The 27,298-nt window shown below is 56.5% G+C and overlaps 1 protein-coding gene across 10 annotated transcripts; it reads right to left on the bottom strand.

Annotated features, from left to right (window-relative positions):
- On the bottom strand, positions 1 to 24,028 carry KCNH6 (potassium voltage-gated channel subfamily H member 6). Of its 10 annotated transcripts, none has more exons than XM_063718247.1 (15): positions 23,824 to 24,028; positions 22,944 to 23,174; positions 17,053 to 17,214; positions 16,763 to 16,968; positions 12,981 to 13,406; positions 11,205 to 11,604; positions 9,018 to 9,217; positions 8,621 to 8,873; positions 4,814 to 5,007; positions 3,572 to 3,623; positions 3,112 to 3,219; positions 2,820 to 2,982; positions 1,968 to 2,154; positions 1,294 to 1,630; positions 1 to 68 (listed from the first exon to the last, which is right to left on the bottom strand). In XM_063718247.1, exons 1-14 carry the CDS (start codon positions 23,897 to 23,899, stop codon positions 1,337 to 1,339), a joined length of 2,952 nt encoding a protein of 983 aa, XP_063574317.1. In that variant the 5' UTR covers positions 23,900 to 24,028; the 3' UTR covers positions 1 to 68; positions 1,294 to 1,336. The 10 variants fall into 10 exon arrangements, 6 of the variants coding, with proteins under 6 accessions (XP_063574317.1, XP_054393220.2, XP_054393218.2 ...); XM_063718248.1 differs by lacking the exon at positions 1 to 68 and having other exon boundaries at positions 1,147 to 1,630; positions 11,205 to 11,290; positions 11,450 to 11,604; XM_054537243.2 differs by having other exon boundaries at positions 15 to 1,630.
- Between the last annotated feature and the right edge of the window lie 3,270 nt (positions 24,029 to 27,298).

Raw genomic sequence — 27,298 nt, 5'->3', positions numbered from 1 at the left:
AACTGAGGTATAATTTACACATAGAAGCACACTCTTTCGCAACCTGAACACACTCCTGTAACCAGCACCTAGATCAGGAAACAGAACAGTAACTCAGAATTCTGAGGTGCACCTCAGAATTCCCCCTCATGTTTGGGTGTCTTAGTCTCTTTGCTACTGATCCCACATCTCTAAAATGGGGATAAAAATACCAACCCCTTGGGGTTGTTTTGAGGATTAGATGAACAAGTATCTGCAGAGCTGTCAGCACAGTGCCTGGTACAGGGCGAGTGCTACCGAAGTGTTGGCTGTTGTCATGATCCCCTAGGGCCACCAAGCCAGTGCCTCTGCTTTCCTTCACCTCGGCCTAACAGCCCCAGGCTCCAGGAGCTTCTGGGCCCAGCAGAACCACCTTCAGGTCCCCAACACACTGGATATGGTGGAGGGTAAGTCTCCAGCTCCTTACAAGAAGGGTTTGGAGAAAGCCACAGCACAGTCAAAGACGTAATGACCTTCAGATAAGTTACACATCCAGTCCAACATGAAGTGTGTACTTTATTAGCTGCGTGACACTCCACTGCCCTCAAGAGACTCAATGTCACAGAACCATCAGGAGCAAAGGGCTGGAGATCTGTCCTGACATGTCTGCCACAGAACACACCTCCATCTCCAGCCAGGTCGGAGGCTCATGGTAAGAGTTCTGACCAACCCCGGGCCCTTGGTGCTGGGCCATGAGGTGCTGGAGGGTTCTGAGCTGGGAGGCTCAGAGCAAGGTACTCATGTAGATCAGAAACCTCTTTCTTCACTGCCCCCTCCATCCTGTAAGCTGCCTCCACACCTGAGACTCTCCCACCCTCCAGCAGGCTTGCTGTTTAAATGGAGCCCTGGAGGAGGCTGGGAAAAGTCAGGAGCTTCTTTACCCATGCCATCCTGAGTCACCTGGATCAGCAGTTTATAGCTACTTTAGGAGAGGCCCATCTGGGAGGCTGTCTGCCTCTCCAAGATCTTTTTTTTTTTTTTGAGATGGAGTCTCGCTCTGTCACCCAGGCTGGAGTGCAGTGGCGCGGTCTCGGCTCCCTGCAACCTCCACCTCCCGGGTTCATGCCATTCTCCTGCCTCAGCCTCCCCAGTAGCTGGGATTACAGGTGCCCGCCACCACGCCCAGCTATTTTTTTTATTTTTTATTTTTAGTAGAGGTGGGGTTTCACCGTGTTAGCCAGGATGGTCTGATCTGCCCGCCTCGGCCTCCCAAAGTGCTGGGATTACAGGCGAGCCACCGCACCCGGCCACCTCCCCAAGATCCTTAACTCTCACCTTGCCCACCTTCAGTCCCCTCATGGTGTCTTTATCTTGGAGTTCAGTGGCCCCAACTCCCTGCAAATCCAGGGTCTGAGCCGTGTCTCTGGAAGTCCAGCTGCTTGGGAACAGAGCCAAGGTGTTCAGGGAGGGAGGAGAAGCAGGGACCACAGGTGAGTCCTTGTACTTCCAGGGGATGTAGAGGTGAGGCCAGGGGTGACCAGAGCCCCTCAGGCTGTTCCTGTTCTGAGGATGGTGCCAGAGTTTTGTCCGTTGCCACAGCCAGGTGAGGCATCCTGGGGGAGGAGTTCTTGTGCTTTGGACTACAGTCGTCCAAGTCTCCATAGCTTGGGGTCTGGGAGGAGCAAGAAAGAGGGATGCACCCCAGGCCAGGCTGCGGGTTAATCCACCCTGACTTCAGGGATGGGATCGGGCAAAAATTGTACCTGCCCTTCCCACACCTCAGGGTCCTGCTGCCCTGGCCGCAGCTGCAGGCTCTGGAGTCACATTCTGGGCTTTGCCAGCACTGTGCCCAGGCTAACCGTATCATGACTCTGATCATAAAGGAGGTAAGCAGAAGCCCTGGCTGCTCTGGGGCCACGGAGACTCTGGGCCTGATGCCGCACTGTGACCACGTCGGGGTAAGGAAGGCATGCAGCTGCTCACAGGTAAGCCCCTGGAAATCCCCTCACCTGTGCAGGAGGCAGAAAGCCCTGGGGCAGCCTGGGCCCTGGACTTGTCGTCTCTGAGGCTATAGGAAACAAGGCCAGGTCATTGGAGGCAGGGGCCTCCAGAATGTAGCTGGCGTGGCCCTGGGGCATGGGCTGCTGGAGGAGCTGCAAGATGCGGCTGAGGTCTGAGGACATGCGGGACTCCAGCCTGCCAGACAGAACCCCACAGTCAGGGTCAGGGCTGGCAAGAGCAGTTCCTGAGGGCAGCTGTCAATCTTGTAGCCTGCGTGCTGTTCCTGCTAGATGGAATGGCGGCCTGGGGCCTACCTGAAGCTATTTCCTTACTGGGATCCACAGCCCCTGCCCAGAATCCCCCTGGTACACCCCTGACTCTTAACAACACCAGTGAGCAGGCACCAAGCATACAAGATTCAGTCCCCAAGATGCTTTGACGTGGATGTTCTAATTATCCCCATTTCACAAAAGGGCAAACTAGGTTCAGAGCTGTTTAGTAACTTGCCCACACTCTTGCTGGTAGGGAACAGAGCCAGAATTTGAACCTGGACTGTTCTGCCTCTAAGCCCTCACTCTGCCACCATAGCCCTGCCATCCACAGGACACACTCCCTTTCCCGGACCTATGGAATTTGTTTCTGCACATGGTTGTGCCCCTCTCCCGAGAAGCTCCCTTGGGATGTTCCAGAGTTTGCTAGGGGAAGTCATCGGGGGAATTGTGCTTAGTGACAGGTATGGGAAGACCTGCAGCTAAATGGCCTGCCCCATTCTAAAACCCACCTGGCACCCTGTGATGTCTCTGAGCCACTAGGAGGGGCTACCCATGCCCAGCCCCCAGCCCTGACCACAGCGCACACACCTGTTCATCTGGGCCTGGAGCTGCTCTAGCCTGGAGCCCAGCTTCAGAGGCCAGCAATCTGGGTCTCCCTGAGGGCTTTGGGGGCTGTGCCTTGGGGGCATTTGCTGCAGTAGCTCAGGCCAGAGGCCAGATGCATCTGAGATGCTCAGGGGAGGGGCTGCATCTGCAGGAGGGAAAGGGAAGTCTCAGCTGGGCCTAGCTGGTTCCACAGGCCTGACCCTTCTCAGTAGAGCCCGTCCCCCACCCCCTACCTGCCCTGGGGACACAGGGTGTGAGGAGTGGCTCTCCTTACCTGGGTGCCCTGGAGCACAAGGTCCTGCCCCCATGGAGTTCTGGCTCCCAGGACCCAGGAGGCTGTAGTCCTTAGAGGGGAACTGGGGCCCCAGCTCATGGGGAGACCCTGGCAGGGTGAGGACTTTTAGCACTGGTTTCACTGCCCAGGGAGCTGCAGCCCAGTGGCCCTCCTGATGCCTTGGTGTGGAACCTCAGGGGGCTGGCTAGTCTGCATACACCCCTGGGGGTTGCATTTGAACCACAGAGCCCTCACTCTGCCTCTGAGGACACAGACCATCAGGGCTGGGAGACTGGGGAGGAAGGAGGGCCAAGGCTCCAGCTCTGGGTCTAGAGAGGGAGCCCCTCTCCACTCATGGAGTGGGGTAGTGCTGGGGAGGCAGGATGGAGAGGACACGGGAGGGGGTAGGAGGCTGGGCAGGGGCTGCGGGCTGGTGGGGGCGGGGACTGGCTTTGCTCACCTGACTGGTTGTCACTGAGAAAGAAACCTTGGTGGTCTTGGCTGCCAGGAGCCTGTTGGGGGGATAAGTGGAGACCCCCAGCTGCCTTATGGGAAGCAAGAGGGTGAAATAACAGGAACCAAAGCTGGGATGGGGCCTCTTTATTCTTCCCTGCCCTGACCCCATGGTGCTGTCACAACTAGGTGAAAGAGTGACAAGCAGCTGGGCACAGCAGCGATGCCCTGGGCGACTTCCTGCAGGTGGCCCAGGCTGCAGAGACCACACCCCTCCTGTCCTGGTGCCCAGCTGCTGGGCATTCTGGCCACCTGATGGCTAGGGCCCCAAGGCAGAGTCCTAACCTGTCAGTCCCCTGTGCAGATTGGGGGAGGGAGGGGAGAAACTGAGGAGGGGGAGAGGGGATGATGTGGGGAGGGCTGTCCACAGCCAGAAAGCCCACCCAGCTTTATGCTCAGGAAGCTGGGCACAGGGCCCACACCAGCAGAGCCCTCCCGCAAGGTGGAGGGGCAGGGCACCGGGGAAGAAATAGCCCGGGCTCTGTGTTTCCCTGCCAGATGCACACTCCCTTCTTCCCGTTAGTTCCCTCCTCCGTGATACCCCGCTCTGGGCATTCCCGGGTCGGTCCTGGCTGTCCCACTCCTTGGCAAGCTTGAGCTCCACATGGCTTCTCCTTTATACCTTCGCGACTTTGGCTATTTTACTTTGTGGCTCTTTATTTTTCTTGAGTTGTCAAAATCTCCTCTACTGAAGGATGAGCATGAGAAGAGACAGCTTCGTCACCTCTTGGCAGCCCCTGTGTCTGGCACTGTGAGCCCTCTGGACAGGAGGCACCCCCTTTTTCAGCTTGGTATGATGTGGTAGGAATGCCTGGGCTTTGGAGTCAGACAAATTAAATTCACATTTTGGCTCTGCCGTTCACTAGCTGAATGGCTTTGGCCAATTTATTTATTGTCTCTGATCCTCAGTTTCCTCATCTGGAAATTGGGGATAATAATACCATTTGCAAGGAGATCATGTAAAAGAAGCCCCACCCTTAGCACCCTACTGCTTAATAAATAGTAGCTATCCTCATACTTAGCATGACGCCAGCCATAGTAGGCACAAAAGAAGTTATGGCAAAGCTTGCAGGATGGGGTTGAAAGGAAGGGTGTTGGTCAGATGGGTGCCCTCAGGCCAGGCAGGTGAAGCCCTCAGCAGGCTGCCTGGGCATTTCCACCCACCCTGGCCCACCTGGCCCTGACTCACGTCCCGCAGGTTGAAGGTGACCTCCAGCTTACTCCAGAAGCTGTCCGCAAAGGCCGGGTACATGTCCAGCACCTCCAGCAGGTCTGCCCGCTGGATCTTGTGCAGGTCGCAGTAGGTCAGAGCCCGCACGTCTGCACTGGACTTGCCTGGCTGGGCATGGAGGCTGACGGGTTCCCCAAAGATGTCATTCTTCCCTGCCAGCCAGAGGGGTGGGAGTCTCTTCAGGGTCTGGCTCCATGCTCCCTTATGAGGGTCCTTTGTCCATGACCTCCCCAAACCTCAGACATCCTTCTAGGCTGGGGCCTGCTGCCCAGGATCGAGTTCTGGGGACATGGCTGGATGTGCTGGCTGTGGGTGGCAGGGTGGGGGTGGGGGTGGGGCTGTTCTCTTCCTGTGTCCTTTGAGCGGCACAGAGACCTGGCGTGTGGCGCCTGTCACTGTCTCCAGGCCCTTCAGAGCCACCCTCCATCAGAATCTCCATCCTGTAGCCCACACTCTTTGGCACAGTGGGCAGGAAGGGGCCCTAAAGGCTCAACATCTGTCTCAACGTCTTCCTGCTGCTTGGCCTGCTGGTGCTGTGGAGCAGAGTGCAGGGAACCCAGAGCCAGAGCACCTAACTCCGCCAGGGCAGGGCCAGAGGCTTCTCTTTGTTTTCCCACTCCTGATTGTGGGGCCAGGTAACCAGCATGGCTCTGGTGAAGGAAGCCTGGGGAAGTTACTCCCCCTGTTTGGACCTCAGAGTCTTCATCTCTAAAATGGGTAAAACCTGATCTGCCTTGCCAACCCTGCTGGACTGTTCAGGGAAGCAGATGAGGTGATGCTTGAGAAAGTGACTCAAAAAGCAACAGGTGGCAGGGCTCAGCGGCTCACGCCTATAACCTCAGCACTTTGGGAGGCTGAGGCTGGTGGATTATTTGAGGTCAGTTCGAGACCAGTCTGGCCAACACGGTGAAACCGCATCTCTACTAAAAACAACAACAACAAAAACAAAAATTAGCAGGGCATGGTGGCCTGTAATCCCAGCTACTCGGGAGGCTGAGGCAGAAGAATCACTTGAACCTGGGAGGCAGAGTTTGCAGGGAGCTGAGATCACACCACTGTACTCTAGCCTGGGTGACAGAGTGAGACTGTGAGACTCCATCTCAAAAAAAAAAGCAAGAGGCACCTGACTAGGTCCATGCAAGGCAAGGGGGAAGGATATCCCAGGGTAGACATGGGTGATGCTCAGGTATGTGGTATGTGGCAAGGGTACTGGGCCCTCTTGGTGCCAGGTGCTGTGCTGGCCAGCATGGCCAAAATATAAGATGTTGTGCCACCCACAAGGACCCCCTCAAATCCCTGCAAGATAGGTACGTAAGCAGCCAACAAGTTTACAGCATGATCTGTGGAGCCCTAGAAACAGGAAGAACCAAGAGTTATGGGGCCACGGAGGAGGGAGGGGCTCCTCCTGCCAGGGGTGGCTGGGACAGAGAGGAGGGGGCTTACAGAGGAAGTGAAATGGGGGCTGTGTGGAGAGAAACAAGGACTGGCCCCCATGAGAAAGGCAGTCAGGACAGAAGAAACAGCATGTGATCAGCACTGCACTGTCAGCGCTCACGGGTGGAGAGCCCAGGGCTGGGGTGCCACGGAGCATGACTGCTTTGATTCCCACTCCCCCAGAAAGTCCACTTGTTAGTGCAAGTGGCAGTAACAGTTTAGCACAGAGGGATGGGTGGAGGCTGGGACATGTCTCCACAAGAGAACAGGATCAAAGGGCATTCACAAAGGAGGGGGCTGAGGCCTGGAGAGGGAAGGGGCTTGCCAGGGTCACACATGAAACCCTGAAGCTTGAAATCTGGGCAACATTATAATGTGACGGTTTTCCAGTAGATGAAAGATTCTAATCTAATGTCTCTTTCTACTCAGGACAAGATGAGAGGTTTCATGTCTCTAACTGAAACTTAAATTGGATTAACTTCTCAATTATTAATAATGATTATCATCCCTCCCATGTGAGGGCACTTTTTTTTTTTTTTTTTTTTTAAGACAGAGTCCTGCTCTGTCGCCTAGGCTGGAGTGCAGTGGCGTGATCTTGGCTCACTGCAATCTCCGTCTCCTGGGTTCAAGCAATTCTCTGCCTCAGCCTCCCAAGTAGCTGGGATTACAGGCACCCGCCACCATGCCAGGCTAATTTTTTGTATTTCTAGTAGAGATGGGGTTTCACCATCTTGGCCAGGCTGGTCTTGAACTCCTGACCTTGTGATCCACCCACCTCGGCCTCCCAAAGTGCTGGGATTACAGGCGTGAGCCACCGTGCCTGGCCATGGATGGCACGTCTAAGGTAGGCTGGGAGTGAGGGAAGGTCTCATACAGAAACCTATGCCTAAGCCCAGCTTTGGAGGACAACTGGGATCTGCCGGACTGGCACAGGGTAGGGCTCTCCAGGCAGAGTGGCAGCACATGCAAGGGCACAGATTTAGAGAACTCTAAGTAGTTTGGCTGGAGCATGAAGTACCAGGGGGAGGGTGGAAGGACAGGGTGGTCGGATTGGGATAACTGGGGATGCCATGCATGGACCATCGGGAACCGTGGAGGGATCTTGAGCAGAAGAGGCAGATGTACAGATGTCTCTTTCAGGTCACTGGCAGAAGGTGGAAAACAGGCATGGGAGTAAACCAGACGCAGGGCCATGGGAAAGGAGTTCCCAACACCTTTCCAGGAAGGACCCAAAGAGGGCTGGATCCAGGCAGGGACAGGGAGACAGGTGTGAGATGGAGAGGCATGGACAAGTCTAGCTGGTGGACAGTGGGCAGGAACGAAGTAGGATGCCCCCTTGGCTGACTGTGGTTCGGGCAATGGGCAGATGCTTCACAGTGATGGGGATGCTGAAGCAGCTGGTTTTGAGGAAAGGTGATGATTTCAGGTTGGGATACATTGAGTTTGATCTGCTCATAGAATACTAGGGTGGCCATGCCCAGGAAGAAATGGAATATTCTGGTCTAAGGAGACAGTGGGGCGAGGACAGAGCTCTGGGGATCCTTGTGGCACAGGTGAAGGCTGAAGCTGTGGGAGCGAGGAGCAGGCCCAGGGGAGGGTGTCAGGTGAGGAGGGGAGAGGAGAGCAGATCACCAGCAGGCCAGAGGAAGCAGAGGGGGAGGGGAGCCCGAGGGGAACCTGTCCAGAGGGGCTGGAGGATAGCCAGGTCATGGGGACCAAAGGAGGGCGAGGCTGAAGTTGGGGTGGAGATGAAGTCATGGGGCAGGCAAGGAAGATGAGAATCGAGGAGAGGACCCTGTGATGCTCAGAGAGGTAAAGTGACTTGCCCAAGGTCACACAGCAGGTATGTGGCAGAGGCTGCTTGTGACCTGTCTGTCCCCCCTGCCCAGTGCTCATATCCTTCCTCCAAAGTTTCTGGCTATCTCTGTGTCTGCACTGAATAAGACTGGGGTCCCCAGCCAGGGCATCCCCCTCCACCCAGAGAGACCCTTGGCCTTTCTCCCTGAACTCCCCAAGAGTGCAAGAAGGTAGGAAAACCTGCCTGGGCTTCTGAGTCACACTGGCAGCCCTGGAATCCCTGCCTGGCCACAGACTAGCATGATCTCCCTCAGCCTCAACTTCCCTCTCAGGAAAATGGGACCTCCGGCAGAGAGTTGTTTTAAGGATTCAGGGAGCTGGGTATAAATCTCTCCTGAGCACATGCTGTGCACGTGGCTGGCCAGTAAAAGTAAAATCCTCATCAGGAAGAGGGTGGCCCGGGCAGGGCATCTCCAATCCCGCCCCCTTCCATCCAATCCCCAACACAGGGCTGGTCCACTCCGCCTGACCCACCTAGGATGGCTACGACCACGTCGTCGCGCAGGATCTCGATGGAGCCTCGGGAGATGAAGTAGAGTGTGGAGAGCACGTCGCCGAGGTGCACCAGGGTGTCCCCAGGCGGCGCGTGCGTGGTCTTGAACTTGACGGCTAGCGCGCGCAGGCAGCCCTTGCTGGCGCCGCTGAAAGCTGGGCAGTGCTGCAGCAGCGCGCGGTGCAGGTGCAGGCAGATGTCAGCCTGCAGGCACTCGGGGAAGCCCTTCAGCACCTGCAAGGCGGGCGGCCAAGTCCAGGGGGGCGCGGCCAGGGTGGGGCTGGGGGAGAGGGTGGGGAGGGCTCTGGGCACGTTCTGCCCCCGCAGGATCTTGGCTCCCCCCCGCCCCGGGACATTAGCCAGAGCGGCGGGGCTCACCGCGTTCATGTCAATGCCATTGGTGTAGGACCAGGCGTGCTGGAAATACTCCTCCAGGCGCTGGCGCAGCGGGTTGGGGATCTGGTGGAAGCGGATGAACTCCTTGACACGCAGCATCTGCGTGTGATAGCGCGCGGTGCCCGAGTACAGGCGCTGGATGATCGCAGACACATTCCCGAAGATGCTGGCGTACATCAGGGCTGGGGGCGGGGCGGAGAGTGAGCTCCTCCGCGGCCCCACTGGGCCACGCCACCCAGGGCTTACCCCAGGTCTTCCTCCTTCCAGCAGCCCCCTGGTGGGGGACCCCTCTGTCCAGGGAGAAGTCAGGAGTGACCAGGGCAGCGCCAGGGCACATGGGGGACAAAGACCCCTGGGCCTTCTGCCTTCCTCCCTCTGCCCTGTGCCTCTTGGCATCTTACTGGGCCTAGCGGTCAAACTCCCGAGAAGAAAGAAGGAAGGCAATGGATTTTTAAAGTTCAGATCAGTTTTCTCCTTTAAGTTGTAAAAATACAATAAAGAGAAAACTCTCCGCCGGGTGTGGTGGCTCAGGCCTGTAATCCCATCACTTTGGGAGGCCGAGTTGGGCAGATCACCTGAGGTCAGGAGTTCGAGACTAACCCAGACAACATGGTGAAACCCCGTCTGTACCAAAAAAATAGAAAAATTAGCCGGGTGTGGTGGTGCCCGCCTGTAATCCCAGCTACTCAGGAGGCCGAGGCATGAGAATCGCTTGAACCCAGGAGGCAGAGGTTGCAGTGAGCCAAGACCATGCCACTGAGCTCCAGCCTGGGCGACAGAATGAGACTGTCTCAAAAAAAAAAAAAAAAAAAAACCACAACAACAAAAAAGAGCAAACTCTCAATTTCTTGTTTTCACCCATTTTCTTCTCTTGTTTTTTGTTTTTCTGGACTTTCACATCTCTAAATACTCTGAGCATGACAACTTAATCTATGTGTAAAATTCCACGCTGCCTCTTGTTTTCCTAAACCAGGTGTCTTGGGAGGCAGGCAGCTGGGAGCAGGGATTGAGAGCAGCACAGCCTTGGAGCCGAACCCCTGGGCTGGGAGAGTCACTCGGACATTTCCTAGCTGTGTGCCCTCTGGCAATTTAGCACTGTCTGGGTTCTTGCTTTGTAAACTGGGCTCACAAGGGAATGAAATGTGGGCTTTTGTAAAGTGTTTAAGAGTGCCTGGCAGAACTGGCTTCATGTGTACAACCCATGTGGACACACGGGGCCACATGCTAAGAGCCCTGCATTTGGTTTAATACTCTGCTGTCACTGTCGAAAAATTCTTTTTTTTTGAGACGGAGTCTTGCTCTGTTGCCCAGGCTGGAGAGCAGTGGCGTGATCTCAGCTCACTGCAAGCTCCACCTCCCGGGTTCAAGCAATTCTCCTGCCTCAGCCTCCTGAGTAGCTTGGATTACAGGTGCGTATCACCACGCCAGCTAATTTTTGTATTTTTAGTAGAGACAGGGTTTCACCATGTTGGTCAGGCTGGTCTTGAACTCCTGACCTCATGATCTGCCCACCCTGGCCTCCCAAAGTGCTGGGATTACAGGCGTGAGCCACCACGCCTGGTGAAAAATTCTTAATAATTTTTCTTTCTTTTTTGAGACGGAGTCTCACTCTGTCACCTAAGCTGAAGTGCAGTGGCACGATCTTGGCTCACTGCAACCTCCGCCTCCCAGGTTCAACCGATTCTCCTGCCTCAGCTTCCCGAGTAGCTGGGATTACAGGCATGTGCCACCACACCTGGCTAATTTTTGTATTTTTTAGTAGAGACGGGGTTTCACCATATTGGCCAGGCTGGTCTTGAACTCTTGACCTCGGGTGACCCACCCGCCTTGGTGTCCCAGAGTGCTGGGATTACAGACTTGAGCCACCGCGTCTGGCCGATTCTTAATAATTTTTAAACAAGGGTCCCTACAGTTTCATTTTGCTCTGGGCTCTGCAAATTATGTAGCCTGTCTTGGTGCCTGGCAGATAGCATGGGCTGTGTGGGTGTTAAATGTTGTGTACACTTGGTGCACACACCAGCAAAAATTCATTGTGCTGCACACTTAGGATCAGTGTACTGCATGAATTGTTGCTATGTGTTATGTTCTATCTCAGTACAAAGCTACACATAAAATTTCACAGGTAAGACCAGAGCATGAAGTTAGGCCATGGCATGAGGTCTCACTCACAGCCGATGAGCATGACGCAGATGGAGAAGACCTTCTCGGAGTTGGTGTTGGGTGAGACATTGCCGAAGCCCACGCTGGTGAGGCTGCTGAAGGTGAAGTAGAGGGCTGTGACATACTTGTCCTGCACCGAGGGGCCTGAGGCTGGGTCGCTGCCGTTGTAGCGCTTGCCAAGCTGCACACCCAGGCTGTCCAGCCAGCCGATCTTGTGTTCCAGGTAGGGCCGCTCCACATTGCCGATGGCGTACCAGATGCAGGCCAGCCAGTGCGCTATGAGCGCGAAGGTGCACATGAGCAAGAAGAGCACAGCCGCCCCGTACTCCGAGTAGCGGTCCAGCTTCCGTGCTACCCGCACCAGCCGCAGCAGCCGCGCTGTCTTCAATAGCCCAATCAGGGTTGTGGTCTGGAGGGGTAGGGAAATGGTCACAGGGCTGGGGTCAGCCCTTGGAAGGGTGCACTCAGGCCTGCTTTTGTTCACTCCTGCATACAACCACATAGTCATTCAACAAACATTTATGGAGAACTTCCTCCGGTCCACACACTTGGCAGTGTGGCACGGTATGGGACATTGAGGATCTCAGCCTAAAGCTCAAAATAGTGTTCTGGTTGCTAGGACAGAAGTCCAGTGGGAGCACAGAGGAAGGACAGGTCAAGTCTGCAGGAGCAGGTCAGGGGAGGCTTCATGGATGAGGTGACGCATGAGCTGAGCCTGGAGAGAGGAGGCGAGGGCTCCAGACAGACAGGACAGAGAGGGAAAGGGCACTCCTGGCTCAGGGAGCAGCATGAGCAGCGGCACTGAGGTGTGAAGTGCATGGCCGACGTGGGAAACCGAGTGTGGCACTGCAGCCTGGTGTGCATGTGGGAGATGGAGGAACAGCGAGAGCCATGCCCGGGAAGGGCAGGGCGGGAAGGGGCTGCTGCCTGTGGGCTTCAGGGTCCATCATGAACTTGGCTTCTAGTCTGTAGGCCTTGGGAAGCCACTGAAAATTCTGAGGACCCTGTACATCCCAGAGGGCGGAACACAGGGTCAGGTAGGCGATCTGAAAGTCGCTGTGGCAGCTGTGTGGAGGGGCGGGAGGCTGGCAAGTTTGGTGATGGGACACAAGTGAGTACGAAGGCCACTCACTGTCCAGGTGGGGGCAGCAGGGTAGGAGGGTGGATTTGCTGAGGAGTGATCCTAGGGGGGTTTGGAGCAGAGGACCCCGGCTGGACACCCCCTGCTGGACAGGCTGGGGTGATAAGGGGGCACTGGAACACAGAAGGCAGAGTTGATATCAGTGAAAAGTTGATCCCAAGGAGAGGGGGCAAGAGGGGACCGCGGGACTGGAAGCTATGAGAAAGGCATGTAGATGGCTTCACGTCACCTACGGGCAGCTGGGTGGGCATAGCGGACGGCCAGGGAGTGAGGTGGGAGCCAGGGTGCACTGGGGGAGTGGTCTGGGGATCCCTTTCTTCCTCCAGGGTGAGTGCAGTTTGGAAGTCAGCATGAGGGGCCGGGACCACACGAGTGCCCTTCCTGGAAGGGGCAGCCTGCTCCTCTTACCAGGGCCTGCTCAGAGAGGGAGCAGAGGGACAGAGGCCTGGGGGTGCAGCCTCGGCAGGTCCTTCTCCAGGGCTGAGAGGTGACAGATGTTCGGGGCCTCCTCTCCACCTCCACGTGCTTCAGCAAAGGTGCCCAGTGCCAGGTACTCTCCGTACCCAGTGCTGTGCAGCAGGGAGGGCTTGAGGCCAGCGAGTAGAGGACAGCCATGGCTGCTGGCCTGGAGGGGGTCTGCTCACCTCATCGGAGCCGGTGCGGAAGATCAGGAGGTCAAAAGGGATGGCGGCCACCATGTCAATGAGGAACCAGCCCTTGAAGTAGTGGACGGCAATGCGGCGGGGGTGGCTGACCACCTCATCATTGGTGTTGACATAGGTGGTGCGGAAGTTGATGGCGATGTCCACGACGAACATGATGTCCACGATGAGATCCACCACGGTGAGGGGACTGCAGGTATAGCTGCAGGCCCCACGCCGTGATTCGTCCTGGTCGCTGAGCAGGAAGGCGGCTGAGTAGGGCGTAAAGACGGCCGTGTAGATGACCAGCAGCAGGATGAGCCAGTCCCACACGGCCTTGAAGGGGCTGTAGTGCAGGATGGTCCAGCGGTGGATGCGCGGCGCCTGCAGCTTGTACTCGGGCAGCACATCCGCGCCTAGGGACAGGACCTGGGGGTGGGGGCCGAGGGAGGTCAGGCATGGGGCAGCCACCGCTGGTGAGACCGGCCTAGAGGGCTGAGGCCTGGGGAAGGTGTAGTGGGAGAGGGTGGGTGACCATGGCTCTGGTGGGCAGAGGGGATGAGGGAGAGATGGGGTGGGGGGTGTCTGAGAAGGCAAGTTCCTAAGGGGACAGATGCCTCAGGAGGAAGTGCAGAGAAAGGAGTTGGGATGCAAGGGGAGGGGTATGGCTCTGCCCCATAGCGACCCCAGGTTTGATGCTCACAAGCTCCCTTGAAAACATTCTGGAGTGGGTGGAGCCAGGCAGGGGAGGGCCAGGCCCATGGTCATCTGTAGACCCATTCCACACAAGAGCCCACTGAAGGGGTAGCTGGTGGGCTGATCCTCTCTGGTGGGCTTAGGAGGCCCCCTGTGGTCAGGGTTCCTGATGGGAACAGGTCACCCCTAGAAGAATGTCTTCCTTTCTGAGGGCCCTGGGGATCCAGGACCAGTGAGTGCCCTCTCTGAGGTCAACTCAGAGCCTCCCATGGAAAGAGTCCATGGGGTAGGGGTGTAGCCAACCTGGACCCTCAACAGGTCATGGGCACCAAGGAAAACTGACTCCTCCCCACATGTCCAAAGGTTTGGAATCATCACCTTCTGCAAAGCCTTCCCTTCTCCCTTCTCCCTTCTCCCTTCTCCCCTCCCTCACCCACCTCCAAGACTGTGATCAACCCAGGATCTCTAGGTCCCAGCACAACATGCCCCGGCTCTGCCCAGCTGCCCAACACGAGAGACAGCCAGGGCATTAGGAAGGGCATGGGTACTGAAGCCAGGCCTCCCCGGTTGAATCCCAGGTCTGACATGTGCTATAGGTGAACCTTGGGCAAGTTTTGTAACCTCTGTGAGCCTCAGTTCCCTCATCTGCAAAATGGAATCACAAAGGACAACAAAAGCCATGGGTAGTGAGGAAATGAGATGCATCTGTTCTCATGTAGTTAGTGAGATCCATCTATTCTCACGGAGATGGCACGCGCTGCTCTACACAGTAATTCCCTGTCCACCCTGCTTCTCCCTCATCCTCATCAGACACTGCTTCAGACGAGGATGGAGCCAGAGGGGTGTTCCATTGACCTCCTCTCCCACCAGATGAGATCTGGTGGATAGTTCTGGTTTAGGAAAATGTGCAATGTAAGGTTTGACTTTGCAAACCAAATCAATTAGCAGATGGGATCACAATAAGGCAGATCCATTTGGTTTCAACCACAGGGTCCCTATCTGACATCCAAACCTTTGAGTGGGGCTACCATGTCCCCATCCTGCAGTGACCTGCTCAGCCTTGAGGCCTCACCTTGTACTTCCCCAGGAAGCCCCCTCTGACTCCACATAGACTTGGGCTCTTTTTTTATTTTCTCTCTGCCCCTGTATCCACCTAGCTGCATGGTGGTGCTCCACTGAGCCATGGGCTCACTGAGTTTGGCTCCCTCACTGGCCCTCTCCCTGGTGTGTGCCCAGCTCTTGGTCCACATGGGCTCTCAACTGCAGGTCCCTGAATGAGCACTGCAAACTGGGGCTCTGATCAGGAGCAGCTGCCGTCACACCCTGGGCATCAGAGCTGCTCCTCCTCCTGCTGAGGGCCGCTAGGACCCTTCTAGGGTGAAACAAGGCCCTTCCCTAGGCCTGCCTGGGTGGGGAGTGGGAGCGAGACAGAAGGAATGGTGGGGGGTGGTTTAAAGTAGGCTGAGAGGAGAGTTCCTCAGCTCCTCAGGGCCCCCAGACGGGGGACCCCCAAAATCTCCCACTGCCTCCAAAGCCAGCTCGAGGGCCCTTCGTGGCAAAGCCCACCCTGCCCAGTGTCCCCCAGAGCTGCAAGGCCCTCAGGATGCCCAGGCTCCAGTGTGAGGCCACAGCCATCGAGGCTCTTTAAGTTCTGGTTGAGGTCAATGTGACTTCCCTGATCTGGGTCCTCGCCTGCCCTTTCCCCTGAGATCTGTCAGGCACCTCCCTGGACCTAGGACCCATATGGAGCAGGGGAGTGACGCCAAGAGGGGCCAAGCTGAGGAACAAACAGGGGTAGGCAGGTTGGGCAGGCGCCGGTACCATGGGCCAGCCAGGCCTGGCTGTCTTCACCGACACTCTCCAGTCTAACAGCCCCCTCCATGGCAGCCACCAACAGTGGCATCAACCTAAGATGCCCTGGAGTAAGCAGCTGGGGGGCTTCCCAGGGTCAGGGCTTTGGGCCACTCTGCCTGACCTCAGAGGACACAGTCCTGCAGCCTGGTGTCCCACCCTCCTCAGGATCTTTGAGCTCAGTAAGGTGCTGAGTGGTCTTCCCCACACCTGGTTCCAGCAGCAACTGTGCTTTAGGTGAAAACAGGCAGGGGTGAAAAGAGCTGCCTCCAGCCCCAACACAGGGACAGCCCCAGGAAAGCTGGGAGCAGGCCCCTCCATGCTCTGCATTGCTCAACCTTGGCCTGGGCCCCTGGCTATGACTTACAGCTTTGTCTGCCTCCTGGGGCCAGAACTACTCAATGTCAAATGGGTCCCCAGAGACCATTTAGTTCATCTCTCTCCTGCAGATGAAAGCCCTGAGGCCTAGAAAGGGGGCTGATAGTTCCCCTGGCCAAGGTCACACAGGGAGTTAGTGCCAGGACTGTGGTCGCTGGAGCCTCCGGCGGGGCTCCTCGCATTTCCCTCTGGAATGGTCAGGCCTTCTGGCCTCATGAGAAGGGACAGCAGGGTGAGCTGGAGCAGAGGACCCAGGGAAGCCTGCCTTGGGGTGGCCAAGGAGGAGCTGCCGGGGTCCTTCAGGGCCTGGCCCCCAGGAAGCTGATTAAAGATAGCTGGAGGTGCCAGCCTCGCCCTGCCCTGCCTGGCATGCGGGAGGATCCTGTGTTCACATTGGAAGGGAGTAGGGAGGGTGGCTTTTGTCTCAAAGGCAAGGGGCTGGCACAGGGCTGGGACCCCCCCACACCAGCTCTCCTCTCAGTATGGCCCTGGCATGTCTCCTCTCTGCCTCTCCTTCCCTGTGACGGGCTGAGCCTTGGTCAGGCCCCCATGGTGGCCTGCATGTCCACCCCCTGCCCTGGCTTCTCCAGGCCTAAGAGGCGGCATCATTCACAGGCCCTGCTGACCCCAGCCTCCTCTGGCTCTAGGAGCTGGGCACAAGGGCTGTGACCTCAGGGCAGGCCTTTAGGTCTTTAGGTCTCAAACAGGACAGGAGGCCTGGGGCTCGAACCAGATATTAGAGGCTGGACAGGCAGGATTTCTTTGCCGGCCAAGGCCCCAGAAGGGCCTGGGCCCAGAGCCTGGGAGGGGACCCTGGAGGCCTGGCACAGCTCCACACACCCTGCTCTGCAGGCCCGCACCTGGGTGACCTTCTCAGTGACGTTCTGTGTCCGCTCCACCACCTTATGGGGCGCGATGATCTCAATCTCCGTGGTGGAGCTGGAGCGGTGCTTCTCCAAGTTGAACTCCACGAAGTTGAGCGTGAACTGCGGGATCTGGCTGATGGTCCTGTACTTGCCCCTGCCTGTGCCTGGCCCTGGTCCGCCTGGCCTGCCATGAGAGCCCTCTGAAACCAAGGCCAGAAGTCAGAGCAGCCAGGGCCAGGGGACCCTCATGCGTCCCTCCCACCACCACCCTCATTCTGCCTCACCGGAGCCCAGGAAACTCTGGGACAACAGGCGCTGGGACAAGCTGCAGCTGCTGCGCTTAGCCAGGAGCTCGGCCAGGTCCTCGAAGTTGAGGATGAACATGATGACAGCCCCGTCCTCGTTCTTCACGGGCACCACATCTACCAGGCAGCGGAAGCTGGAGGCTACAAACACCATTGGGAGGATGGGGGGTGAGCCCTGAAGAGGTCCCCTCCTGCAGTGACCTGGCTAGGGAAGGGGCTAAGTGAAGGTGAAGTGAAGGGCAGCCACTGGGGTGAGGAGACCTGGACAGTGACCAGAGATACTAGGCAGAGGGTGGGTGAGGCTGCGCAGCTGGTGCTCCACCCACAGGGCAGAGGTGGGGAGAGCGGTTAAGCTGCTCATTAGGAGATAAGGTAGCATCAGATCAGGCCCAAGTCCACGCTCGGCCATCAGCTCAGAGCTTAACCTCGAGGTCTGCTTCTGCTGTAATTAAAGCTGAGCAGATGGGGGTGGATTAAGTGGGGAGGTGAGGCTGGGCATTCTACCCCATGGAGCTGGGTCGGCCCTGGGCTCTCTTCCCATATTCCCATCCTGCAAAGATGCCCTGCTCCTGTGATGTGGGGAGGAATTTGTTGTTGAAAGTACACTAAGTGCTGGGCATGGGGCCAGTTGGAACATTTGGCCTCAGGAGGTCCTTGGGGGGCAGGCATGGACCCCCATTCTGCAGAAGAGAGCCTGGGGTTCTCAGAAACTGACTTTCAAGGGCTGGGAGGGAGCATGGAGAGAGGATCCCTGGGTTTGCAGGACACAATAGCTTGGAAAAGGGAAGGGACTTGTTTGGGAGGAGAGTGCTGGGGCCAGAACCAGACTGCTGCTCTGGGCCAGGGAGGAGTGTGGGGTCCCAAGGCAGGGCTGGGCCCAGGGAGCAGGCAGAGTAGTGGCCTGGGCACCAGAGACGGAGGAGGATGGCCGTGTGGGGGCAAGGCAGGCCCCTCCGGCCACCTTCCCCATCATCTTGGGCAGCCCACACCCAGCGGCTGGCTGCTCTGTGCCTCCCAGGCCATAGTCTCTGCCCCTCCAGGGTCTCGCTGCAGCCCCCTTTGGTGGATGGAACAATACCAGCTAAAATGCCCCATGCCTGGCCGGGCGTGGTGGCTCATGCCTGTAATCCCAGCACTTTGGGAGGCTGAGGCAAGTGAATCACTTGAGGTAAGTGAATCACTTGAGGCCAGGAATTCAAGACCAGCCTGGCCAACATGGTGAAACCCCGTCTGTACTAAAAATACAAAAATTAGCCGGGCATGGTGGTGTACACCTGTAGTCCCAGCTAGTCAGGAGGCTGGGGCAGGAGAATCGCTTGAACCCAGGAGGCCGAGGTTGCAGTGAACCAAGATCATGCCACTGCACTCCAGCCTGGGTGACAGAACGAGACTCTGTCTCAAAATAAATAAATAAATAAACAAATACCCCATCCCAAGAGCCCCAGGCTGGGCACCCCAGGGGCACCCTCTCCATGGGAGTCCTATGTCCCTCAACTCAAACTGTTTGCAGGTGTCAGGCCCAAAGGGCAGGATCCTCAGGGGGCAGGGGCCTCAGGTGACCACACAGATGAGAAGGCAGAGCTGCACTCCCTGAGGGCAGGTTAGGCTCTGTTTCACCTGTCCCAGGTGTTGTTTGTTGACTGAGTGGATGGAAGCCCATGTGTGGGGGATGCAGGCCGGCCACTGGTGGGAGTATCGCTGCTGTGGAGCTCACTGGAATGACTCTCCACCAGACTCCTTGTTTCGTCCTCAGCCCCTCCTCACAGCCATCAGAGCTGGGGTGCAGCTGAGCCACCCCATCCTCCCTCTCACTTTCCTCCCTGGGGAGTAGGAATCTCTCGTATCGGATTTCTGGACTCCCAAGCACCAGGCAGCCATCTACCATCTGCTGCCTGGGCCCAGGGGAGACACCCACACTGGGGAGAGGTGCCTGCCTGCTTCACCCACTCCTGGGCACATAGTGCTATAGGCCCAGACTCCCAGGCCCAAGCCCATCACTCTAGTCAGCCTGGGGCATGGTGACACTTGGACGCTGGGACCTAAGCAGGGAGCCTCCTCGGCCAGTGGCCTCGGACACTGCTCCTAAGGCCAGATTATATTGTCAATCTCTCTGGCACTGCAGAGATCTGTCCTGGCAGGGGGCAGGGAGAGGGCAGAGCTGGGCAGAGGGGCAGAGGGCCTCCAGGCTCTCTAAGCTGCTGGGGGCTGTCAACGCACAGTCTTGGCGTGGCTGCACCCAGCAATTCATGTTACTGGAAAATTGATGCAATTGGAAAACTGCGGCTGGGAATGGGCCAAAGACCAGCCCATTATAGCAATGAGGGCTGGGGCTGGGGTGGGGTGTCAGTGCGTGGTACCCCATGCACCGCCCCCATGCCTGCAGCCTGTTGGGTAGGCAGACAGGAGGCTAGGAGGATTTGGAAGAGTCCAGAGCATTCTCTCTCCCCCTGCTCCAGGTTGTCCTTGCTTACCCGTGGCTCAGAGCCCCCACACAACAAAAACCCACATCTAGGTGACCAAAAGTGGGTAAGTGTACCATCTCAGGTTATGTCCAGGAGTGGCGGTGTTCCCGTGCCCTCACCGGGGCCCTGGAGGAGGCGCCACAGTCTCTGCCCGCTTCTTCCTTGCAGGAGCTCCTCCCAGTGCCCACCTCTCTGACCAAGGGCAGCAGGTTTGTCTACCCCCTGGGAATTCCCATTCCTTCTTTTATGCTAGGTTCTTACTTTTCTTAGCAAAGGCACCCCACTTCTCTCCCCTGGGAGACCCCACTTCTCTCTCCTCTTCTCTCCCTCTTGAATGTGCTCCTTTGTTCAGTTTCCCAGCACTCACAGCCTCCTTGTTGTCTTCACCTCTATCTCCCGACGCACACCCCATCCAGCACTGTGGTGAGCCCCCAGGGAGAGGCTGGTGCTACAAAAAGCCAAAAAGCTGCCACTGAGAGGGTGGCCGCTGCATGCCGCCTCCTGGCTTGGTCCTCCTGGCATTCGTGGGTGTGCATATGGTAAACATGGGAGGAGGGTGGGGGCAGACAGCAGCCCCTTGTCCCATCCTCCTCATCAAGAGCTGAGGACTGGAGAAGTCCCAGGACTCCTCTGATCTGGCTTGGGGATTAGGGGACTCTCTGGTTCGGAATCCTCAGAGAAGAGGACCCGGGAAAGGCAGGCTGGGGTGGGCTCCCGGGCAGGTGCCAGGGCGGGGCAGGCGTGGGTGACAGTAGAGGGATCTGAGTGCTCTCCTTTCTTCCTGCCAAACTCTCACCAGTTCTAGTCCTGCCACATCCCCATTCCTTCTTATCTGTTAGGTTCTCACCACTCCTAGCAAAGGCAAATAGAGGAAGAGCCAGTTTCCCAGGGGTCTCTGAGCTGTTTCCTGGGGTATTTTTGCCAAGTGCCCTGGCCTCTTTGAGCCCAACTGTCTGTAGCTGCACAACGTGGAGCTATGTGAACACAAACCCTCCACTTTGACTTCGAGAATTTTCAGTGGATTACCCCTTTAGAGGAAAAGAGGATTATACATAAATCAGCTAGAGATCTGCTCAGGACCCCTTCCCACCTCCCTGGAGTTGGGGGTTGGGGGGAAGGGAGGTACTGACCCGAGGAGGAAAGAAATCACCATTAGGATGCCCCTCAGCAGGACTGTAAGTGTACATGAATATGGTCAAAAAAGGATCATGTGCCAGCCTGGGCAACATAGTGAGACCCCCATCCCTACAAAAAATTAAAAAATTAGTCGGGTGTGAGGGTGCACACCTGTAATCTCAGCTACTCGGGAGGCTGAGCTATGTTCTTGCCAGCCTGGGTGACAGAGAAAGACCCTGTCTCAAAAAAAAAAAAAAAAAAAAAAAGGATTATATGAGGTCAGAGTGGACCTTAAGGTGAACATCATTTATCTGAGCGTGACATCCTTCCCTTAGCGTAATGCAGGCCAGGAAGCTCCCCTTTCTGGGTTTCAGGACAATTTCAGGAAGGTCCAGGTAAATCAAAGCCTTGGGCAATAAGATAGGGAAGGGCTGAGGGTGGGATGGGAGTAGATTGGGACTTATGGGGCACCAGGTATGTGGGCAATTTCCCATTTTCACTGAGGGTCAGCCCCCAAGACAAGGTTCCTAGGTTCCCTTCTGAGATCTGAGGACTCCCACAGGATTCTGATCTGAGTCCTGACCTCAGGGGGCCAAGGCCAGGCTTTGACTTCTGCCCTCTGCCCAGACACCTTCAGGGTGCTGAGGGGACCCCAAGAGCCATCACCTGACATCCCTAGGAATCTGGGATCAGGTATAGCTCTAGTGTCAAGGAGAGGAAAAGAAAGGACCTGCTGTACCCCTCCATTTCCTGCTGTCCCATCCCGTTCCCCAGGACCCTTCTCACTCCCCTGACTGCCACCTCCTCTCTGCAATGATGTGAGGAGGTGAGGTCACAGCTTTTAAAAATACTCTGACTTCATTAACCCTGTGAGTACTGCCACACTAAGCCAGATTCCTTCCAGTCCCCTCCTGGCTGCCGCTGCCTGCTGCACTTCCTGCTGCCACTCACTCAAGTGGCAGCAGCAGGAACAACCAGGACCTACCCGAGAAGCTGTAATTCTGAGAAGCCTGCAAACACACACACACAGGCATGAACTTGCAAGCACACACAGACACACACACACAGAGGCGCACACATGCAAGCACACACATGCTCATGTTCCACACACTCCAGGCCCCTGAAACCCGGGCTCTTAGCACTCCTCCGTCCCGATCCAGAGACATCCATCCTTTATCTACACTCAGGTGGCCTCATGCCTGCCTTCCCTGGGGACTTCTCTCCCCTGAGCACCTCCTTCCCCGGAAATCCTGCCTGTAAACACAAAGGCAGCTGGGGTCCTTTCTCTCCTCTTGGGATTACTCAAAAGAAATCTCCAAGGGAGGAATCCAGAGACTTGGGTTCCAGTCCCAGGTTGGACTCTAGCAGTGGGATCTTGGGCAAATCCCTTCCACATCTATGAAATGAAGGGATTTACTTAAGCCAGTGGTTCCTAAAGTAGGCAGGACATCAGAACCGCTGGGCAGATATTTCCAAATACACCTGCTTGGCCTCATCTCACACCTTCTGAGTCAGCCTCTCTGTAGAGAAAGCATGTTTTGGAAAACATGCTCTGGGTAATTCTGATGTAGAACCAGGTTGGGGGCCATTGATTCAAGAGATTTCCCAGGACATTCAGGCTATTTTCCTCATTCCCACCCATCCTGCCAGGTCCAGTGAGGACCCTGTGGTCCTGGGGGTGGAGGAGGATTTCCAAGGGCTGCTGAGCTCTGTCTTCAGCCCCTGACTTATGCTTCTGTTCTGCTTGCAGTATGCTCCACCTGGCAGTAACAACCCAAACTCCATCTGAATGAGCTTCCTGGTCAGGGAAAACTCTAGACTCTGTCTCCCCAAAGAGCTGAGACTGGATGAGGCAGGCCCACCCCACTTTCCCAGCCAAAAGTCCCCATGCCTTGCCTGGCCACAGAGGTCTTGAGGAGGTGACTCCTCCTGTAATCCTTGGAGCAGACAGAGAGGAGGGAAGGTTAACTTCCATCCCAGCTGCCTGACAGCTGGGGCTGACGGTGACAGAGTGGAGAGCCAGGAGACCAGGGACACGGGAGAGGGATGGCAGAGCAGAAGGCCCTGCCCCAGGCCAGGACCATGGGTGGCCCAGCCTGATCCCTAGCTCCTGCAAAGGACCTCAGAAGGCATCATATCCAATGCCTGTGGAGGAACCAAGGCCCCTAGAAGAAACAGGGTTTGTTCAGGCCCTTTGGACCCTGGGTCAGTGCCTTCCCCAAGGCCACCCTGGCTGGACAAGACAGAGGGCCAAGCCTGCCCTGCAAAGCCTCTGGACTAAGTGTGCCTCACCATCCTTGCGGTAGTAGAGGATGTCCACCTTGCACTCCTCAGCCCCCAGCAGGGCCTGCGCTAGGCGGGACACGGCGCTGCTCGGTGTGTTGGGGCCTGTGAGGAAGTCGCAGGTGCAGGGTTGCTGCATCACCTCCACTCGGGAGTAGCCGAAGAGTTCACAGAAGCCGTCGTTGCAGTAAATAATGGCGCAGTTCTCCATCTGAGCATTGGCAATCAGGAACTTCCGACCTGGGGTGGGAGGTGGGAGGCAAAAAGTCCATGGGAGCCAGGATCCGGTGGCTGGGAGGGAAAGATCATAAGGACTCTTGGTGGCAGTAAGGGGAATTTAGGCAGAGAAGCAGGGCAGTGACCGGAATGAGGGAGGGAGTGAGGCCTGGGGATTGTGGGAAGACTAGGGGAGTGAGCGTCTTGAGGTGGAAGGAAGGCCCAAGGCCTCCTGGAAACAGGAAAAGTGTGGGGAAGGGAGGCAGGGATGTGACCAGATGGGGGTCAAGCCTGGGAAAGCTCCTGGGAAGACCAGAGCCAGGATATGAAAAGGAAGGAAAGGAAGGACTCAGGGAAGCCTCTGGAGGACGTGGGTGAGGGGGCAGGCAGTGGCTGGAAGGGGAGGTTCAGACTTGGGGCACCAAGGAAACAGCTGGGAGTAGGGAGGGAAGGGCTGCACACTGCTCCTTGTGTTCCAGAAAAGAGGACAGCATTTAAGGCGAGCGGGTCCCCCTGGAGGAGAAGGTGTTGGGGACATCAAAGGAAGGATTTTGCATTCAGCACCCGGCACTCACCACCTTGCCGGGTTAGAAGTTAGTAAAGGGGTCCGGCCCCCTCTTTCACAGAACCAGGACTCCAGATCGTCCCCCCACCCCAACATACACACACTCACTTTGGCCCTCGAACTTGCGGATGATGGTGTCCAGGTAAGTGTTTTGGGGAGCGACGTGGCCCCTGCGGACCGGCATCTTTCGGCCGCGGCCCCTGCCCGGAGCCACAGGCGCCCCCGGCTCCCGGCGTCTCCGCCTGTCCTCGGGCTCAGCAGCGTCCGGCTCCGGTGGGCGCCGCCCCCGGGGAGGGCCGCCGGGCTCCGCGCCCCGCCCGCCAGCCTGCGTCTACCCTCCCCTGCCCTCCCCTCTCCACCCCTGCCCCACCTCTCCTTTCCTTTCCTGCGCTCCCCTGCCCTCCCCTCGCCTCCCTGGCCCGCGCCCTCCTCGCCTCCTCTTCTCTGCGCCGGCCCGGGAGCTGTCCACGCCTTGGTGCTGAAAGAAGCCGCGCGCCGGCGGCGGGGAGGGGGCCGCTGGGCGGGGCAGTTTCTCTGGGACCCGACGGGGCTGGGGCGGGGCCTTGCATCCTACGGGGCGGGGCGGGGAGGGGAGGGGCGGGGCAGGGCTGGGGTCCCGGCCCTGGAATAGGGCAGATGTTCTCTGAGGAGCTGCTTCTGTTCCTGTCCCAAGGGCCAATGGCCTCAGCACCTCTCCGATTCCCTCCCAGTACCAAAGGGCAGTCTCCCCTCCCAGTGCAGGGAGTCTCCCAGGCAGGAGGGGGGCTACAGAAGGGGTTGTTAGGGGCCTCAGGTGGTCTTTGGCTGAAAGCTGTCTTCCGGGTCTGACCACTGGGCCCGACCCTGGCAATGATACCATTAGGCCTCTGGCCTGCTCTTATAGCAAGTGATCTCCAGCTCAGCTGAGACCTAAGTCCCATGCAGAGCTCCTGCTGCCAAGTCCAGCCAGGGCCTGGTCCTGAGAGGAGGGGGTAGGAGTACACATGAAGACGTGCAAGAAATATGCAATAAGGGCCAGACACGGTGGCTCATGCCTGTAATCCCAGCACTTTGGGAGGCAGAGGTGGGCGGATTACCTGAGGTCAGGAGTTTGAGACCAGCCTGGCCAACATGGCGAAGCCCTATCTCTACTGAAAACACAAAAATTATCTGAGTGTGGTGGCGCAAACCTATAATCCCAGCTACTCGGGAGGCTGAAGTGGGAGAATTGCTTGTACCCGGGAGGTGGATGTTGCAGTGAGCCGAGATTGCGCCACTGCACTCCAGCCTGGTAGACAGAGCAAGACGCGAGACTCCATCTGAAAAAAAAAAAAAAAAAAAAAGAAAGAAGTATGCAATAAGGTGCTTTCTTCAGAGGGCTGAGAGCTCTTAGCATACAGGTACATCTTGGAAGGAGAACACATTTAAAACCACCTATTAGCAAGTGACCACTGATAAAAGTGTCTGAGTACTGAGTACTGATTGAAAATGAACACACTAGAAAAAGCAGATGGGGGTGGGATGAGGTTTATTGAAAGAGGCTTCCTGGAGAGGAAGGGGAGAAGGGGACCACTGTTCACTGAGCATCTGGGTGGGCTTGTAGTGCTGCAGAGGGTTTGGTGAGCAATTTTGAGCCTGATCTTGGAGGGCAAGCATTCAAATGGGGCATGCGCCTTAGGCAAAGGCCAAAGGTGATGTCAGTGCAGAGGGGCTGGGGTGGGGGGAACAAGGGGGCGTGGGAGAGGTGAGTTTGGAGGAAAGAGGTAATTAATAAAGACCCTCAGATGCCATTTTGAACATCTAGATTTAATTGATGAACAACCAAGTTCTTAAGCAATTAGACATGAAAGAAATATTCTGGTGACATAAACTTTACAATGGTGGTTGGGGGAGGGAGGATAGACAAGGAGGCTCAGCAAGGTTTTTACTGGAGTCCAGGTGACAGGCTTAGAGTCCTGGGCTGGATGTGCCTTTGTCATGCAGAGCCACAGTGCCTAGTGGGGGCCTCTTTGGCCACTGTGGCTGGGGGATGAGAAGAGGGCAGAGATGTCCTGGCTGCCCGTCTGTTGGACAGGCTGGCTGTGGAGGAAAAGAAGGGGCTGTTTCTCATGACCTCAGTGCATGGGATGCTGAGCTCTGAGGAGGGACTTGGGCAGTGGGACATTCATTTATTCATTCATTCACTTACTCATTCCATCATTTTCCAAGTCCCCTTTGTGCACCATGGCCTGTGCTGACTAGAGTTGTTACACAGGGGCACAGTCCTGATGTGCATCCATCTCTTATAGAGCTGATAGCTAGTAATAGGGACAAATAAGGACATTATGGCACAGAAAAGTAAGAGCAGGGACAGAGTCATCAAACAAGGGTGCTGTAGAGCCTGGGGCTGGAGCAAGTGCTTGGGCTCAGCCAGATCTCAGAAAGACCTCTTGAAACCCGGACAGAGGTAGGGTCCATGGAGATCTCAGCCTAATATCTCTGTCCGCTGAACACCTGACTTTGGGGCTTAGATTCTTAATTCAGAGAGACCTGGTCTCCTCTTTTGGCCACCCTCCCACCAGCTTGCAGCCGGGGTACCCAGTTGCAGCCGGGGTACCCCTTCTCTGTAGTTACTGGCTATAATGCTCTGTAGTTCCTGGCTATAATGGAACCTCCATCCAGACGCTTTGAATCCCCAATATTGGATGTAGCATCCTTGTGGCAGGCAGACCCAGGCTGAGGATAATGAACTAGGAAAGGCAGAGGGAGAGGCCTTCCCGTTCTTTCCCCAGGCTTGTTTCTAGAGCACTAATTTCCCAAGTATTCTCCTACAGTTCTCTCCTTCCTGTCCTCCCCATCCCCCACTGAGCCTGAAAAGGTGCTGTTTGTCCTATGCTCGCTCCCCAGGGCAACGGGCCAGGCAGCAGGTGTATGTGTGTTGAACAAGGCCATCTCCAGAGCAGAGTGGCTGGAGATGAGCTTTGTTTAAATATTAAAGAAGTCAATCATTAATCAAGCCTGGCTCAGTGCCCAGCAACCCACTGTCTCCATTTGGAAGGCCTTGGGCTGGGGCAGGGAGAAACATGGGGCAGTTTGTGAGGCTACTTGCATCTCGACTGGTCAACAAAGAGCTTTTGGGGGCTGGATTATGTAGTCTAACACAGGGCTGGCCCAAGGATTAGCAGAAAGATGTGCTGGTTGGTATAAAAGCACAGTGCTCATAAACTGGGCACTAGTGATTCGTAAAGGAATGTCCTGTTCTACTTGAGTACATTTTATGTACTGTGGACTGAAGCAGAGTCCTTTTTCTAACCAGAGCAGAGATTCCTTGGGCACTGCAGCCCCATAGCCGGGCTACTGAAGAAAACAAGGCTGTGTGCAGAACCAATTCTGGGCATGACTTGGGGTGGGGGCTGGTTTGCAGGGACAGAGCCACTGGGTCAATAAAACCTTAGGTCCTGAGCCACCAGGGGAAGGAGGTTGGCCTGAAACCCAGGACACACATAGAGTCACATAGAGCCAGTTGTTTGTGCACGCAGCCTCACATACATGAGTTTGCAAACACACAATTACAGTGTCACATGTACCCAGATCTGCCACAGCTGAACCCAATTATAATTGGCCA

The sequence above is a fragment of the Pongo abelii genome, chromosome 19 (assembly GCF_028885655.2).
Source record: "Pongo abelii isolate AG06213 chromosome 19, NHGRI_mPonAbe1-v2.0_pri, whole genome shotgun sequence".
In the NCBI taxonomy this organism is placed as follows: domain Eukaryota; kingdom Metazoa; phylum Chordata; class Mammalia; order Primates; family Hominidae; genus Pongo; species Pongo abelii.
This window is presented reverse-complemented; position numbering and strand designations above follow the sequence as displayed.